Below are 16,566 nucleotides of genomic sequence, written 5' to 3'. Positions count from 1 at the left end.
AGTCAAAAGCTTCCTGGGGGGAAATGGGATTTGGGTTGGGCTTTAAAGAAAGGGTAAAATTTAGAAAAATGGTGGAAGGAAGGGAGGAAGGTAAAAAGATGTGTCTATCTAGCATTTGGGTGATAATAAGAGAAAAATCATGAAAGAAGACTGAGGTTTATGATGGGGAAGTTGCAGGAGATGTGTGAAGGCCTTAAATATCAGAATAAGGAATTTAAACCTGACCCTGGGGCTGGCCCCGTGGCTTGGCGGTTAAGTGCGCCTTCTCCGCTACTGGCAGCCCGGGTTCGGATCCCAAGCGCATGCCGACAGACGCACCGTTTCTCCGGCCATGCTGAGGCTGCATCCCACATACAGCAACTAGAAGGATGTGCAACTATGACATACAACTATCTACTGGGGCTTTGGGGGAAAAAAAAAAGGAGGATTGGCAATAGATGTTAGCTCAGAGCCGGTCTTCCTCAGCAAAAAGAGGAGGATTAGCATGAATGTTAGCTCAGGGCTGATCTGCCTCACAAAATAAATAAATAAATAAAAAATAAACCTGACCCTGGGACAAATAGCATTTTTAGATTATTCTTGCAGTGGAAATATAGGACTGATCTGACAAAAGAAGGACTAAGAGCAGGGAAACCAAGATGGGGATATTGCAGTTGTACAAAGTGTAAGAGCCTGGACGAGCGTAGTGATAGCAACAGAAGAGAAGAGACAACATCAAGAAACATAAGGCATAAGGAATCAATAATACTTGGTAACTAACAAGATTTAGGAGAGGATTCAAAGTGACTCTTGGAATTCAGGACAAGGAAATTGGGAACGTTATTTAATTATTCGTTGGCTATTAAGCACATGTTATGGCAGGACCTATACTGGGTGTTGGGAAAAGAAAATCCACATGAAACAGAGCTTACAGTCTCCCTAGAGACCGTCACGTGAACACAAAGGTGCAATATTGTTATAGATGCTGTGATAGAAGTCTGGGCAAGCGCAGTGGGAGTCCAGATAAGGGAATAGAATGAGATTTAACCTGAACAGGCATCAGAAGGAACTACTAGGAATAGGAAGATCCCATGGAACTGGAGTTGTAGATTTTGGAGACACTCACGTACTAGAATGAGGATGAATGAAATCAGGTATGCAAAGGTGCTCCGTACACTTGTAATGTTAAAATGTTAGCTATTTTTACATTTTACTGGAGCCTTGTGAATACATGAACTGTTAGGGAGGAACATAGAAGAAGAAAGGTAGAGAGGTTGAAATTGAGCCTTAGAGAAACACCCAGAGGGGCTGGCCTGTGGCTCAACAGGTAAGTGCGCACGCACCGCTTTGGCGGCCTGGGGTTCGCAGGTTCAGATCCTGGGTGCGCACAGATGCACCGCTTGTCAAGCCACGCTGTGGCGGCATCCCATAATAAGGTAGAGGAAGATGGGCATGAATGTTAGCCCAGGGCTGATCCTCCTCAGCAAAAAAAAAAAAAAGAGAGAGAGAGAAACCCATAGTTTTTCCTAATCCATAGGCTTAGGAAAAAAGGAGACTCCAATAGAGGAGAAAGGAAAAATAGCTATTAGAAATGCAGGTGGTGAACCAGGAATGCATAACATCATAGAGGCTAGGGAGAAAAAGAGTTTCAAAGGAGATAAGGTGGTTGTTACAGAGTCAAAAGCAGTAGGGAGGTTGATTGGGAGAAACATAAGAGAAAGCCCATTGAATTCAACAGGCCACAGGAGACCATTGGTGAGTTTAGAGAAAGAAGATTAAAACCAGATTACAAGGTGGAAAGAAAAAGAGGTAGCCTGAACCCTTTCTGGTCGAAGAAGTGTTTGTGCCAGAACCTGGGAAGCCAAACAGGATAAAACAGGCCCACACTGGAAACTTGGCTCAGTGGACACCTGTGGGAGGTTGGCCAGATGTCAAATGCAAATACGGCAGGTAGGAACAGCAGGTAGCAATGGTTCAGAAGTCAGAAGAGTCAGGAATCAGACTAGAAAACTAATGGGTATCCTGTCAGAGAGTCAGGACAGCAAAGGATAATCAGCTGTGGAAGACAGCAGCTAAAAGGGAAACAGGAATGTAACCAGATGAAACCATGGAACCTACATTGCTAGAAAATGCCTGGCATAAAGAAGATACCCATTAAACATTTGTTGAATGAACGGATGCTTTCACAAATAATACCATATGATGCCACATGGAAAGAACATGAGTTTGGAATCAGACCTTAATTCATATCCTAGACCATTTATTAATTCCATAAATATTTATTATATGTGCCTGGAGTATACAAGACCCTAAGGATCCAAAAATAAAAGAGGCAGCTCTTGACTTCAACAACTCACAGTTGATGGACAGAGTCAGAAAGAAACAGACAAGTGCTCTGCAATGTGATAAGTGCTATGACAAATGTGTGTGCAGAGATGTAGCTCTAACCCACAGGCTCCCAGAGGTGATCTGTTGTGCTCAGGCCTGAAGGGCCAAGAGGATCAGGAGGACCAGGAGAGGGGATATGTGGCAATTCCAACCAGACAGAATAACAAGGGCAGATGTTCAGGGGTGAGTGAACACAGCTTGTTCAGGGAACTCTAAATGCTTAAGCATATCTAGAGCCAAAGTGTGATGTGTTAGGTCAGGGGAGGGAAGTGGGGTTGGAATAGGTGAGACCAAAGTGATAAACAGGGGCCAGATCACAAAGGACTTTGTGTGACATGCTAAAGGGATTGGATTTTACCCTGAAGGTGATGTGAAGCAAATGAAGAATTTTAAGCAGGGGAGAGACATGATCAAATTTGCATTTTAGAAATAGCAACAGCGTGGAGGATGGGTTGGAAGGAGGTGAGGCTGGTTGTAGGGAGAATAATTTAATAGGCTCCTGCAGTAATAAGTGGAAAATGATGAGGGCTTGAACTCAGCTAAGAAGTAGTGGGCATGTAGGGGTCAGGAGACAGGAAGGACAGGACATAGCATTTGATCATTTTTAGGGCTAGGCTAGGTGACTCCCAAGATTTTGGCTTGGCATCTGGGACAGGATGGCAGTGGAGAGGAAGGAAAGGAAGAGGGTAAAAGAATGAATATGTATCAACTTCCTTCCATGTTCGAAGCACTGTGTAAGAAACTCTACATATATTACTTTATTTAATCTTCACAACAGACCTGGCTAGTGGGTTTTATTAACCCCCTTTTCCAGATAAGAAAACTGGAGTTCAACCCACCAGGCCACAACCAACACAGATGTTTTTCAGACCCTGACCTGGAACGGGCATGTTGGAAGAGGGTAGGGACATCAGTTAACTCTGAAAGCCTGTTCACTGTGGATGCTAGGGACATCCTGCAGCAGATCCCAGTCTCAGTCTACTCTATGGGAGAGATCCTGAGGCTGAGGGAGCATTTCTGTACATAGAAGAGCAAGCTCAGAGAGGTGTGTCCCCAAGGCAACCCCATCTCAAAGAACTGCCAGGTGGATTTCTCCTTGAAGAATAAGGCTCAGGGCAATCCTTGGGCCCCAGGTGAAGGGTCAGTCCTGGACAAGAGCATCCCTCCTCCAGCCTGAACTCCTCCCTAAGTATTCAAAACTGATTTAGGGAGAGGAAGTTAGCCTCCCACTCCCCATATGGGATTGGCCCAGCCTGATGATATCTGACTCGCACGGAGCTGGATCTCAGCGATGTCAAATAATTAGGGAAGGAGCAATAAAAGTAAGGCAGCTAGCAAGAGCCAGCATCAGAATTTGAAGCTAAGTCTGTATGACTCCAGAGCCCATATTCTCCACCTTCTCATATTGGGATAGTTACCAAGTTAGGTAATATAGAAGCTAGTTTGTGGAAGGGTGGCAATGATTTCTGTTTTATTTTTTCCAGTTTCATTGAAATACAATTGACATATGACATTGTATAAGTTTAAGGTGTACAACACAATGATTTGATATATGTATATATTGTGAAATGATTCATCTCATATAGTTAATAAATGTTTTTCTTTGTGATGAAAACTTTTAAGATCTACTCTTTTAGCAACTTTCAAACATACAATACAGTCTTGTTAACTAGAGCCATCATGTTGTACATTACATCCTCAGAACTTATTAATCTTATAACTGGGAGCTTGTACCTTTTGACCCCCTTCATCCAACTACCCCCCATTCACCGCCCACATCTGGCAACCACAAATCTGATCTCTTTTCTGTGAGTTTGGGTTCTTTTTAGATTCCACATATAAATGAGATCATATAGTATTTGTCTTTCTCTAACTTATTTCACTTAGCATAATGTCCTCTAGGTCCATCCAGGTTTTCACAAATGGCAGGGTTTCCTTCTTTTTTATGACTGAATAGTATTCCATTAGATGGATGGATAGATAGATAGATACATAGATAGATCAATTGATCTCACATCTCCTTTATTCATCCACTGGTGAACACTTAAGTTGTTTTCACGTCTTGGCTATTGTAAACAATGCTGCAATGAATATGGGGGTGCAGATATCTGAGACAGTGATTTTATTTCCTTCAGATATATACCCAGAAGTAGAATTGCTCGATCATATGGTAGTCCTATTTTCAAGTTTTTGAGGAACCTCCATACTGTATTCCATAGTGGTTGCACCAATTTACATTCCCACCAAATTTCCACCTTCCCAGTGCACAAGAATTCCCTTTTCTCCACATCCTTGCCAGCATTTGTTATCTCGTCTTTTCAATGATAGCCATTCTAACAGGTGTGAGGCGATATCTCATTGTGATTTTGATTTGCATTTCCCTGATGATTAGTAATGTTGAGCACCTTTTCATGTACCTGTTGGCCATTTGAATATCTTCTTTGGGAAAATGTCTATTCAGGTCCTTTGCCCATTTTTTTAAATTGGATTATTTGTTTTTTTGCTATTGAGTTGTATGAGTTCTTATATATTTTGGATATTATCTCCTTATCAGATGTGTGATTTGCAAATATTTTCTCCCCTTCAGTAGGCTGCCTTATCATGTTGGTTGATCATTTCTTTTGCTGTGCAGAAGCTTTTTAGTTTGATGCAGTCCCATTTGTTTATTTTTTATTTTGTTGCTTGTGCTTTAGGTATCATAGAGCTCCATTTTAGACATACCGAATTTGAGATGCCTCTGTGATATCCAAATGAAGTCATCTAATAAACTGTTGGGTATATTGATCCTTGTACAAGTTATTTCAACTCTCTGAGCCTCAGTTTCCTCATCTGTAAAATGGTGATACCTATCATATCACGTTAACACAGGTAAGGATTCTTACACAGTACTGTGTTCATATTGGGCACTCAATAAGAAAAAATTAATTAAGCAATTAATGCCTATAATATTATAATCTTTACCACACAATTTAGAGTTTAATTATATATTTCCTCTTAAGATCTAGGAGTTCAATTTGTTTATGCAGTCTCCCTAATAAGACAGTAAATTCCTCGGTAATAGGGACCCTCTCCTTTGTCCCTCCCTATAGTGCCTCTCAACGGAGTGGGCACTTAATAGCTTATTGCTAGAGTAAGTTAGCAACCATGGAAGTGGATAGGGGCCCAAGTATGGAGGACCCTGTTCTCCTCCTGTAGTCTCTCTCCCAGTTGGTGGTACCACCATCCAGTTGATCACCCGGTGCTAGAAACCTGGTGTCAACTTTAACTCCTCTTCCTCTTTCTCAACCCAGAAATTCTAGTAGTCACCAAGTTCCAATTATTTCACCTCCCATGTATTTCTCAAAACCCTCTCCTCCTCTACATCCTTCCACCATCCGAGCTCAAGCTTAATCTTCTCTCACCTACCTTATGGCAATAGCTTTCTTTTTTTTTTTTTAATAATTTTATTTATTTATTTATTTTTCCCCCAAAGCCCCAGTAGATAGTTGTTTGTCATAGCTGCATATCCTTCTAGTCGCTGTATGTGGGACGCGCCTCAGCATGGCCGGAGAAGCGGTGCGTCAGTGCGCGCCCGGGATCTGAACCCAGGCCGCCAGCAGCGGAGTGCGCGCACTTAACCGCTAAGCCACGGGGCGGGCCCGGCAATAGCTTCCTAACTGTTTCTCTTTGCCTCCAGTCCTGCCCCCTCAAATCCATCTTCCAAACAGCCAGCAGAGTAAGATATCTAGAATAAGATAGATCTATCTAGAATAGATCTGACCATGTCATTTCCCAGGTTACCCTTTAAAAGCTTTCTGACAGCCTCAAGCTGCTTAGTCTGGCACATGAGGCCTCCCATAAACTGGCCCTGCCTACATCTCAGCCTCAAACCCCCTCTCTCTAAACTTCTCTCTTCCCACTCCCAGACTGAAATGTTAATGCTCTAGCAAGAGAGGCCTGTTTGTAGTGCTACCATGTCCACTTTTTCATATCTGGCTTCTTGAACTTCTCAGGTTGCACCCTCTGCCTGAGCTGCCTTTTACTTTTCTCCTAACTCCTCATTATCCTTTAAAAATCAACTCAGTCTTCAGTCCTCCAGGAAGCCTTTCCTGCCTCCTCCTCAACATCACTTTGCCAAAGCAGCATTAGGTGCCCCTCACCTGTGGTCCCATAATGCTCTGTGCAGAGCACCGTCATTAATCTGACTATATTTCTTTATATCTGTTTAAAGGTCTATCTCTCCAACTAGTGTGGTTAAACCCTATGAGGGAAGGAGAGCATCTTATTCATCTTTTTATCCATAGTATCTAACACATAGTAGACTCTCAGTCAATATTTGTTGATTGAATGAATAAGTGTGAATTCCCAGTCACACTCAAGCAAAGATACCACCAGATGCATACACATCAATACGCTCACCATCTTCCAGGGACCAGATCTAAGCACCTGTGCTCTCCAGAACTCAGCTTCTTTCAAAATGCAATAAGTTTTGCATAGTTGGATGTTGTACCACATAAGATTAAGGGTTTCACCAACTCATTCTAGGAACCTAAACAAGGCTCTTGTTAACTCAGTCTCTTCTCTCTGTCTCTGTCTTTCTCTGTATGTGTTTTTATGACTCTAGCCTGCACTTGGGTTTTTAACTCACTTTTAGAGCAACATTAATTATTTTTATATTCCAGTGTGTGGGGGATATTTATCCAAATAGACATATCCAACATATTGCCCATCCCCAAAACATCCAAATAGCTTTTGAAATTACTTTTTCTGTTCATAAATGTTGGGAGAGTATATATATGTATTTTTCACACTTGCAAAAATGTTCTTCAATGTCAGTGGAGCACTAGACAACCCCAGTGAAGACTCTTACTTCTGATCCTTAAACTTATTAATCAGAAGTCCTTTGTCTTGGCTCCAGACAGCACCAGGTACAAAAATGCAGAGCTTCTTGTCCAAAAATCATTATGAATTTCAAAAGAGCAACAGCAGGCATTAAACCAAGCCCAAGACTCCTCTGAGCAGAGGGCCTTGTGTGACTGCACAGGTCACACACCCATGAAACCAGCTCTGGCACCAGAGTCCCCAAATGAATCTCACTCACCTCTAATTGACTGGAGGCCTCTCTGATTTAATTTTCAGCCTTTTTTAGTGAAGAAGTCAGACCTCTTTTAGCTCTTGCATAAGTTCTTAATTAGACTCCAGTCTCTTTTTAAGAACTTTCCTTTTGGGGTCCTTGTGTAATTGTTACACATATTCATTTACTATTGACATACTGCATGTGAAAAAGCTTGCTCTCTCCCTCTCTCTTCCCAGTTTGTCCAGGATCCATGTACAGAGGAGGCTGCAGATCTAGCCTGAAGCTAAGCATTAGGGAAAATCTCCATGGGTCTCAAAAGGAGCAGTTTCTAATGAGCCACGAGGTCCCCACCCACCAGAGTCCCTCCCCATGTGCCAGCAACCAGCACCATGGGCATTCCGGGAAAACCTCTCACCCAGGCCTTTGCCCTGGGTCCAGAGGCTGTGCCCTATCTAGGTAGTCACTGAGGACAACTGGAGGCCACACACAGCAGAAGTTCTGTTTTCCAGGTACTGAGGGTCATAATCCCTCACTCCAAACACTGACAGCTCCTGAGATCAAGGGGAAAGCAGCAGCTGAGTGGGAGTTTAGGGAGAGGCATCCCACACCAGATTCCGTGGACTGCAGGTGACATGCTGCCTAAGAGGAGCAGGTAGGAAATCTTTTGGGGGCCAGAGACTAAAAGCAATATAGATATAGAATGCAGGGGCTCAGGCCCAGGGCAGGTTTGGGAAGAAGCTCTGCAGAAGGGGGAGAAGAGGGTCAAGGGTGGCCCAGAGCTGACTGCTAACTCCTCCTACATTCAGGGGCCTGTGACAGCCACCTCAACATCGGAAGCCATGGCCAGTGAGGAAGATGAGCCCAGGAACTGTGTGGTATGTGGGGACCGAGCCACAGGCTATCACTTCCATGCCCTGACTTGTGAGGGCTGCAAGAGTTTCTTCAGGTAAGAGGCCCCTCCCCAATAGAAACTACCTCCCAAACCACCTGCCAGCCTGCCTTTAAGCCCTGGCACACGCCCAGGCTTGTCCCACTATATTACTCCTGCATCCTAGAGCCTAACTACCCCGCGGCTAAAGTAGTTGAGCAGCTACCCTTGCCGACCTCAACACTGTATAAATAGAGGGAAGGCCGAGTGTTTGTCCGGTGGACACAACTCATTAGTCAAGAGCACTTAGCATGTACTCACTGCCTACGGGGCCCCAAGCTAGTACTATGTCAACTAGGCTTTCCTGAGTGATCCTGTGCCCCCATGGAAATGCTTGAGATGTGTTGTACCCTATCCTTTGGGCATAGCTCAGATTAGCCCATGTCATCATAGATTCTTTCAGACCATGCCATCTCAGCCCCTCACAGACCCACTGTTCACTGCCATCTCCAACCCTCGCAATGTCTGTCTCTCACAGACGAACAGTCAACAAAAAAACTGATCTCACCTGCCCCTTTGCTGGAAGCTGTAAGGTCAGCAAGGCCCAGAGGCGCCACTGCCCAGCCTGCAGGTTGCAGAAGTGCCTAGATGCTGGCATGAAGAAGGACAGTGAGTTGGCCCCCTACCATCCCAAGAAATCACTATGTCTCTCTGCTTTGCCCTTGTTCCCACGGTGTATTCTCCACACAGCAGGCAGCTTTTTGAAACAAGTCAGACGATGTCACTATTCTGCTCAAAACCTCCAATGGCTCATCTCTCTTGCAGTCCATGACCTCCCGGTCTAGCTCCCCCAAACCACCTCTCCAATTTTATTTACTACTCTTTCTCCCTTGCTCAATCCATCCCAGCCACACTGACTGCAATGCCATCATCAGACACACCAAGCACACTCTCTTCAGTACTTTCACACTTGCACCTGCCATTCTCTCTACCAGGAACGCTCTTCCCCCAGATATCCACATGGCTGGCTCTTTCTCTTCTTTCTTTCAAGCATAGTGCCTGTCATACAGGTATTTAATAACTGTTGAATTACTTATTTAATGCCTTTTCTCTGTGCCTGGTAATCAGGCTATACTCCCAACAGATAATGTAACTGGGGCTCACAGAAGTCAACTTGCCCAAGTTCACTCAGCTAAAAAGTTATACAGTCAGTATTCAAACTTGTCTGACTGCCAAACTCTTGCTTTTTTCATGACATCACACTACTTTTCAATATGCAGCAGTGAAAAGGACACTGTAAAAGTCAAAAAATCTTGGTTTGAATTCAATCTACATCACTTAAGGATTTTGTGACCTTGAACCTATTACTGGAATCTCAGCCTGTTTACATTTCTTAAAAATATGGATAATAATACCTGCCCTGTCTACCCACAGGATTGTTTCATCCAGCAAGATTTAACCTCAGAACCTTTGAAATTATAATGCCATGCAAACATAAGATGATGTTTTAGGTATAAGAGCCCTCCCTCTTCAATGTTCCCCCAGAAGCCAAACTTCTCCTTACACTATTCCCACTTGACCCTCCACCCTTCCTTTCTCTCCCACAGTGCATTGTTTTCTGCTGCAGTGCCTCACAGGTTGGGGAAAGCGCACAGGAATCCCCTACCACCTGGAGCCTCTGGGACTTCAGCCAATCCCAAGGAGGACTCGGGAACTCTCCTCCCTCCCTGCATCCTTCATTGTGCAGAGTGCCTGAGGGGTCCCAGACCAGAGGCTGACAGAGAGAGGTGCTCTCTGCCAGTCTCAATAGCTTTGTCACATCTCTTGCCTGGGCACAGTGATCCTGTCGGCAGAAGCCCTGGCATTGCGGCGAGCCAAGCAGGCCCAGCGGCGGGCACAGCAAGCACCTACGCAGCTGAGTAAGGAGCAGAAAGAGCTAGTCCAGATACTCCTGGGAGCCCACAACCGCCACGTGGGCACCATGTTTGACCAGTTTGTGCAGTTCAGGGTGAGCACTTACGGTATTTGGGCTGGAATGTGATCAAAACGGTGCCCAAGGAGGCTAGCCTGAGGGAGGGGGCTGTGTACCATGCACCAATACAGAGGACAGGACTTCAGAACCCCAGCCTATGCAGGCTCCTCAGCCCAGAACCCTTCCAAGATAAGGCTGGAGAGGCCTAAAGGAGGCCCTAGGACCAGGGCCTCAGACTCAGGCTCTGATCTCTGCAGCCTCCGGCTCATCTGTTCATCCATCACCAACGCTTGCCCACCCTGGTCCCTGGACTGCCTCTCCTCATACACTTTGCAGACATCAACACTTTCATGGTACAGCAAGTCATCAAGTTCACCAAGGATCTACCCCTCTTCCGGTGCGTGACCTTCCCTTTCCTCTCAAGAAGAAAACACTCCAGTAAATTATAATCCCTCCCCACTGCCAAAAAAGTCACTGACCATACTAACCCATCCCTCAGCCTTTCCACGCACCAGGTCTTGAATTCCCAACTTTCTTTCTAAGTATCTCAATCAGAACTGGGAGTTCCTCTCCCTCTCTGAAGTTCAGGCTAGAATCTAAAGTGCCCTTGTTGAATGTTCCTCACAGGTCCTTGCCCATGGAGGACCAGATCTCCCTTCTTAAGGGAGCAGCTCTAGAAATCTGTCAGATTGCACTCAATACCACTTTCTGTCTCCAAACACAAAACTTTCTCTGTGGGCCTCTTCGCTACACAATAGAAGATGGAGCCCAAGGTGAGATGGTGCTAGAACAGTAGAGGGCATGTGTCCCTGTGGTACGGTATGTGGCAAGGTGACCTGAAGGCTCCTAAGCCTAGTATCTCCCGCAGTGGGGTTCCAGGAAGAATATCTCGAGTTGCTCTTTCGCTTCCACGGGACACTGCGCCGGCTGCAGCTCCAGGAGCCTGAGTATGTTCTCATGGCTGCCATGGCCCTCTTCTCTCCTGGTGAGCATCCCCCAAAGCCCAGAAGCTTTTGTTCCACCACCTCTGCCCAAACTCTCAGCTCCTTGAATCCATCCATCCCAGGCCTTTTAATCTTCAAACCTGTGGAATGGGTCTATCCCAGCCCCTGGAGCACAGTGCAGGCCCGCCCCCAGTCCCTACCTTGTCCTTCCCCTGCTCCCTATCTTACAGACCGGCCTGGGGTTACCCAGAGGGAGGAGATTGGTCAGCTCCAAGAGGAGATGGCACTCACTCTGTACAGCTACATCAAAGACCAGCAGCCAAGGCCCCAGGATCGGTACAGTGGGAGACTAGGGGCTTGGAGGCTGCACCAGGGCAGGAAGGGGTTGGGGAAATGCTGAGCCAAGAATGAATGCTTTTCCTGTCCTTTCCTTTGGGAAACCAGGTCCCTTGGGGGTCTAGTCCTCCCCTCCCATCTCATATGGTTCCAGCATCCAAATTGCTCCTACCACTGTTTCATCTCACTCCTTCCAGATTTTTTTATTCAGTAGATGCAAAGTAGTAGCTCACAGGCTCTGTATAATAGCATTCCTGAGATTGATGACATCCATCCCCTCACCAATCCAACTTCTCCAGACCAAAGCAGGCTTTCATGACTCTTCCTCACTCTTTCTTTGGCCCTTCCCCTCCTCTCCATTGGGACAATTCCTTTTTCATTCCCCTTGAGGTTATAGTCATTCACAGTTTCATGGCCAAAGCCAGTCCCTGGCTCAACAGTTCATGATCTCTCCAGGCTCTGAGGTATGCTCCACTTCTGTTCTCCCTCATCCCTCAATGAGCCAGTTCGGCCAGAAGAGGAATGCTTTATACCATAGAACACACCCACATTCTAGAACCTGCTCTAGAAGGCCGGACCCCCAGATTCCACACCATTGAAGTTCTGGAAAGTCTGAGGTTTTCTTCACACTTGGTCCTCAGAGCTCTGTGTTCAAGAAAAACTGGGCATGGTGAGATAAGACAATGTCAGACAGAGGCTCCCTTGGGGACCTTGGGAAGCTTTGATAAATTTGTCATACCAGAGCATGATTTTCTTTAGTGTTCAAACCTAGCTTCACTGAGGGGTTCAAGGGATCTGGGCCTCAGGACAAGACTCTCAGCTGCCTTATTTCTTTCCTCTTTCCCCGGTGATCCCACTACTTCCTCCAAGGTTTCTGTATGCAAAACTGCTGGGCCTGTTGGCTGAGCTCCGGAGCCTTAACAACGCATATGGATACCAAATCCAGCACATCCAGGGACTGTTCGCCATGATGCCACTGCTCCAGGAGATCTTCAGCTGAGGCCCCAGCTCACCTCCTTCCCCAGCCCATCTGGACACACTGGACTGGAAAGGGGAAAAGGCTGGGACCAGAGATTGGGACCAGGAGAAAGCCCAGTGGTTGCAATGAAAGATTAAAGTAATAACTGCCTCTTCATGCAGTCATGGGGGGGAGAGGGGGTGACCTTGGGGACAAAGTTGTTCTCTGGAAGCACAGAAGATGGGGAAGGAGGAAGCCTCAGTGCTAAGAGGTAAAGAAGCTCCTTCTGGGAATGGGTGGGCCCCACTTTCTGAGGTCAAAGGTCAGCCCTTCTTTCCCAGCCTTGGGAGGCTCTGGGATGGAAAACAGGATGGGGAGCTAATCCCATGCAGAATTTTCTGCTCTGAAGAGGAAGAGGCTAGGAGCTTTAATTGACAGGGAAACGAAGAAGGGGGGAGTGAGGGGAGACAATTCAGCCAGACATACCCCTTAATCCTCCCTTAGTCTTTAGAGCCACAAGAGCCTGGGAAGATGATATCGGGGCTGGTGGCAGATGTGGGAGCCTCAAACCATTGCCTCGTCAGCTGTCCCTGTGGCAGCTCCAGTTCTGAGGAGGGCATGGTCCTGTCCCCCACTCTGGTCCTGGGACCTAAAGGTCACCCAGCAAGGTGGGCTCTGGAAAGAGGCCTAGTCTCTGGCCCTAGGGCACCTGACTCAGAGGTTCCAGCTGCTGTGAGGGCAGGCTCTAGGACAACCTCAGCCCACAGTGATGCTGAAGCCACAATGGAATCTGTTGCGCCAGTGATTAAGGAAGGCTCCGAGGGCTAGGGTGACAGGCAGGGGGGGCATCTTCTTCTCCAGCACAGCACCCACACACCAGTTACTATCCACCAAGCCTGTTGGGGAAGAGAATATAGACTAGGTTACTTAACAGGGCTTGGAGAAAGGGATCAGCAGAAGTAAGGTGGAGCTTCCCTCTCACTGTCCCTCCCAATCCCTCAGCACCTCTGAATGTCATCTTAATAACCCTTACCTCTAAACACCATGTTGGCCTGGGGCAGAGTCAGGTGGTAACCAAAGGAGAAGGTTGTGTCTTGTAGCCTCGTGTTTGCCTCAAACTCCACTCCAACCTGAACCTGAGAACCATGGGCAAAGATGGGAGAGGGATCTGTCTCAGTGAAGACTAGAGTCCTCACAGGGGATCAGCAGAGTGAAGGCATGCATGAAATCTATGTGTAGTATGGGTAGGAAGAAGAGTAGGTCAGCAAGGCCTGTGGAGGCCTGGAGGGGCAAACGTTCATGACTGACTTGTGGTGTGGGAGATGGGATCGGTAGTCTCACCTGTTCATTTGCCCTATGGTAATAACTTGCATGGGCCCCACCTGATCCCACATTCAATGTAGCTACCCAGTGTACAGCTGTAAAAACCAAAGTACAGGAGAAAAGGAGCGTTACTGTAGTAGGACACAGGCCAGGAACCCAGCCAAGTCCAGAATTTTCCCTCCCCATCACTATTCCTCCTCACCCATACCTGAGTACTTCCCAGCCAGTGTCAAGATGGCCCCCTCTTCGCCTGGCCGCCGGTGATAAACTAGCTCTCCTCCCAGCACCAGCCGATGAGTGAGGCTCTGCAGGAAGTGAGCGACCATGATCACTGTGGGGGAGCGAGGAGACATGGAGTCAGTCACAGAAGCAACACCTAGGCCGTTCCCTCACCCCGAGTAGCCCCCATCCCAGCCTGCCCAAGACGTTTCTTTTCTAATCCCTGAACTGTACAGACCATCAAGAGGCATAGGCAACATTAGCAAGTGGCAGCCAAGATAAAAAGAACTCTGTCCCAATTCCTCACCTGATTCCCCAATCAGGTCAGGATTTCCTAGGGTCAGAGTGGCTGTGTAGTCATCTCCCCGATACTCGCCATCAAACTGCCACGTCAGGAACTTGGCTTGCTGTGTCTGGGTAGGGAGAGCAAGAAGTAAAATCTCCCTCCCTTTTTACCATCACTATTGCCTCTGTTCGTCTCCCTGGAGCCCCCAGAGCAGGACACTCATGGAGGAGAAAGAGGAAATGCTTTAGTGGATGGAGGCAGGAACCAAGGGTCACCTGGAAGACAGCCTTGGCTCGGAGCCGCTCTGCCAAGAGGAACAGGACCTGGGCGTTGAGGCTGCCGCTGCTGTCCATATCCCCTACCACAGTGGGGAACACCTGTTGAAGAGTGCAGACAGTAAGACTGAGGTGGGTGGCACCACTCAGCCAAAAGCCAATGTAGGATTTCTTTAACAGTACCCAGCGCCCCCTAGTGGAGCCACAAAGACAAACTCCTACTCACTACAGAGAAATGTTTCCCCACCCTCTCCCATTCAGAAGAAACACAGAGAAGCAGGCGCCCTGCCCATTCTTCCCCGTAACACACATATTTTCTCCTCCTCCGGGCCTGTGTCCCAGTGAGCTTTTAGCGAGATGACCCAGGTGTGTGAAGCCCTCACCTCTGTGGGGCTAAGTTGCCAGTCCCCTGCATAGGCCGCATGGAGGTGATAGCCGGGCAAGCCCAGAGCACTCATGTGCACAGTGTGAGCCACCTGAGGAAACAGAAGTCAATGGAGGAGAGAGCATTCCTGCTCCATTTCAATCCCCCATCCCACCCTTCATCTTCTCCCCATCCAGAAGGCCTTTTAAGAATCCCAAATATTCCAACATATACAGGTTAAAAGCAACAAGTCCCACAGGCAAGGGAAGTAAAGAGAGCCCCTAATCCTCCCTCATTTGTGCCATATAGCCTGGCTAAGGCTGGAGTACAAAGGAAAGGAGAAGAGGATCCAGGGACAGGCGGGAGGAATAGTAAGGAGGGGCCAGAGAAGTGGGAGCACCTGGAAATGGCTGCTCAGAACCTTGTTGACAACGAGCTTCACTCCCTCCATCTGTGCTGGGAATACATCTGAAGGGGGTGGAGGGGAGGGGAAGGGAAGGAATAAGCACAGACAAGGAACCCCTACCCCCAGAAATAGTCTCCCCTTTCAATCCCACAGAAAGCGCTTTGAAGGAACTGACCTCCTTTCAAGTCCTGTCATGAAACGCTCCACTCCATTCTGGCACCTGATCCTCCCTGAGGCTGGATGCCCTGGCTGTGATCTCCCCTTTCCTACTCCCATCACTGGACACCCAGCATTCAAGACCCTCCCCTCCTCTGCCCCTTCAACTTGAGACGCTCAAATACCAAGTTCTCACCTTTGCATAGCCGGTGCAGCTCATCGAAGCTCCCAGGGTTGGGCAGAGGTTCCTCTCGACGGGGGCTCCGCCGGGGCAAAGCCCCCATCGGTGCCAGGCCCAACGTGTTCCCCATTTCAGTCCAGAGGACAAGGGATGGGCCGTGGTTATCCTGGGAAAGGACGCTATTGCTCCCGCTACCCCCCACGGGCCCCACCCGCCATCATCCGACTCCCCAGTCCCAGAAACTTCCACATGGTCCGACGCTAGACCTGGAACAGGAAGAGTGGGGGGAGAGGGCACCGATGGGGAGAGTGAACCCCAGGCACTCCCCCGTCCCATCTTTAATCCTTCACCCCCACCAGTCACCACTGTTCCCTCCCCGACTCTCTAATCCTAGCTCCCACCACAGACCTCACCCAGCTTCCTAATCTTTCCACACTTCATTCCTAGGCCCCAAGACGAGGCTTGCAATGGAGCAGTAGCCCTTACCGTCTCAGACCATCATGCTACCCCTTTCCCCCCGGCACACCCCGGTCATCTTGATGGGGGCAGCCATCTTGAGTGATGGCAGCACTGCGGCTTCACGCTGCATTCCCAGCGTGGTCATGAACGCCATCTTGGAACCGGGCAAGGAAGATATCAAAGACCCGACCCTCCCTCGATTGGGCCCCGCCCAATCGGTAAAAAAAAGCTGCCTCGATCTCCCAGGGGCCAATGGGAGAGGAGGAAGCAAACGAATGGCAGACCTTACTTCCAGAGAGCTCCAACCCCGGCACTGCAGAGGCGCGCGGGACTTGATTGGAAGCTCCTTAGATTTACTGTAGTAGGTGGCCTTAGATCGCCCGGCCTCTCCAAGGT

At 47.8% G+C, this 16,566-nt stretch overlaps 2 protein-coding genes across 5 annotated transcripts; one reads left to right on the top strand and one right to left on the bottom strand.

The window, feature by feature from the left end:
- The first annotated feature begins 8,245 nt into the window (after window positions 1-8,245).
- On the top strand, window positions 8,246-12,543 carry NR1I3 (nuclear receptor subfamily 1 group I member 3). Its single transcript, XM_058539657.1, has 8 exons — window positions 8,246-8,369; window positions 8,830-8,960; window positions 10,130-10,299; window positions 10,521-10,660; window positions 10,891-11,036; window positions 11,120-11,240; window positions 11,415-11,543; window positions 12,414-12,543. The coding sequence occupies exons 1-8, from the start codon at window positions 8,263-8,265 to the stop codon at window positions 12,541-12,543; spliced, it is 1,074 nt and encodes a 357-aa protein (XP_058395640.1). The 5' UTR covers window positions 8,246-8,262.
- TOMM40L (translocase of outer mitochondrial membrane 40 like) lies at window positions 11,721-16,262 on the bottom strand. Of its 4 annotated transcripts, none has more exons than XM_058539644.1 (10): window positions 16,198-16,262; window positions 15,727-15,977; window positions 15,369-15,436; window positions 14,988-15,080; window positions 14,605-14,706; window positions 14,351-14,456; window positions 14,033-14,155; window positions 13,843-13,919; window positions 13,535-13,637; window positions 11,721-13,397 (listed from the first exon to the last, which is right to left on the bottom strand). In XM_058539644.1, the coding sequence occupies exons 2-10, from the start codon at window positions 15,839-15,841 to the stop codon at window positions 13,258-13,260; spliced, it is 927 nt and encodes a 308-aa protein (XP_058395627.1). In that variant the 5' UTR covers window positions 15,842-15,977; window positions 16,198-16,262; the 3' UTR covers window positions 11,721-13,257. The 4 variants fall into 4 exon arrangements, with proteins under 4 accessions (XP_058395627.1, XP_058395628.1, XP_058395629.1 ...); XM_058539645.1 differs by having other exon boundaries at window positions 15,727-15,877; window positions 16,198-16,261; XM_058539646.1 differs by lacking the exon at window positions 14,605-14,706 and having other exon boundaries at window positions 15,727-16,258.
- Window positions 16,263-16,566: the final 304 nt, after the last annotated feature.

The sequence above is a fragment of the Diceros bicornis genome, chromosome 4 (assembly GCF_020826845.1).
Source record: "Diceros bicornis minor isolate mBicDic1 chromosome 4, mDicBic1.mat.cur, whole genome shotgun sequence".
Classification (NCBI taxonomy): domain Eukaryota; kingdom Metazoa; phylum Chordata; class Mammalia; order Perissodactyla; family Rhinocerotidae; genus Diceros; species Diceros bicornis.
Note: the sequence above shows the minus strand (reverse complement) of the source record. Positions and strands in the feature narration are given on the sequence as shown.

Excerpts from the sequence above, each read along its gene's own strand:
- NR1I3 (XM_058539657.1), top strand. The coding sequence starts at position 8,263 with ATGGCCAGTGAGGAAGATGAGCCCAGGAACTGTGTGGTATGTGGGGAC. Across the intron at positions 10,661-10,890 it reads AAGGATCTACCCCTCTTCCG|GTCCTTGCCCATGGAGGACC; the intron begins GTGCGTGACCTT and ends TGTTCCTCACAG. Across the intron at positions 11,241-11,414 it reads ATGGCTGCCATGGCCCTCTT|TTCCCCTGCTCCCTATCTTA; the intron begins CTCTCCTGGTGA and ends CCTACCTTGTCC.
- TOMM40L (XM_058539644.1), bottom strand. The coding sequence starts at position 15,841 with ATGGGGAACACGTTGGGCCTGGCACCGATGGGGGCTTTGCCCCGGCGG. Across the intron at positions 15,437-15,726 it reads GCTGCACCGGCTATGCAAAG|ATGTATTCCCAGCACAGATG; the intron begins GTGAGAACTTGG and ends CACCCCCTTCAG. Across the intron at positions 14,707-14,987 it reads GGCAACTTAGCCCCACAGAG|GTGTTCCCCACTGTGGTAGG; the intron begins GTGAGGGCTTCA and ends ACTCTTCAACAG.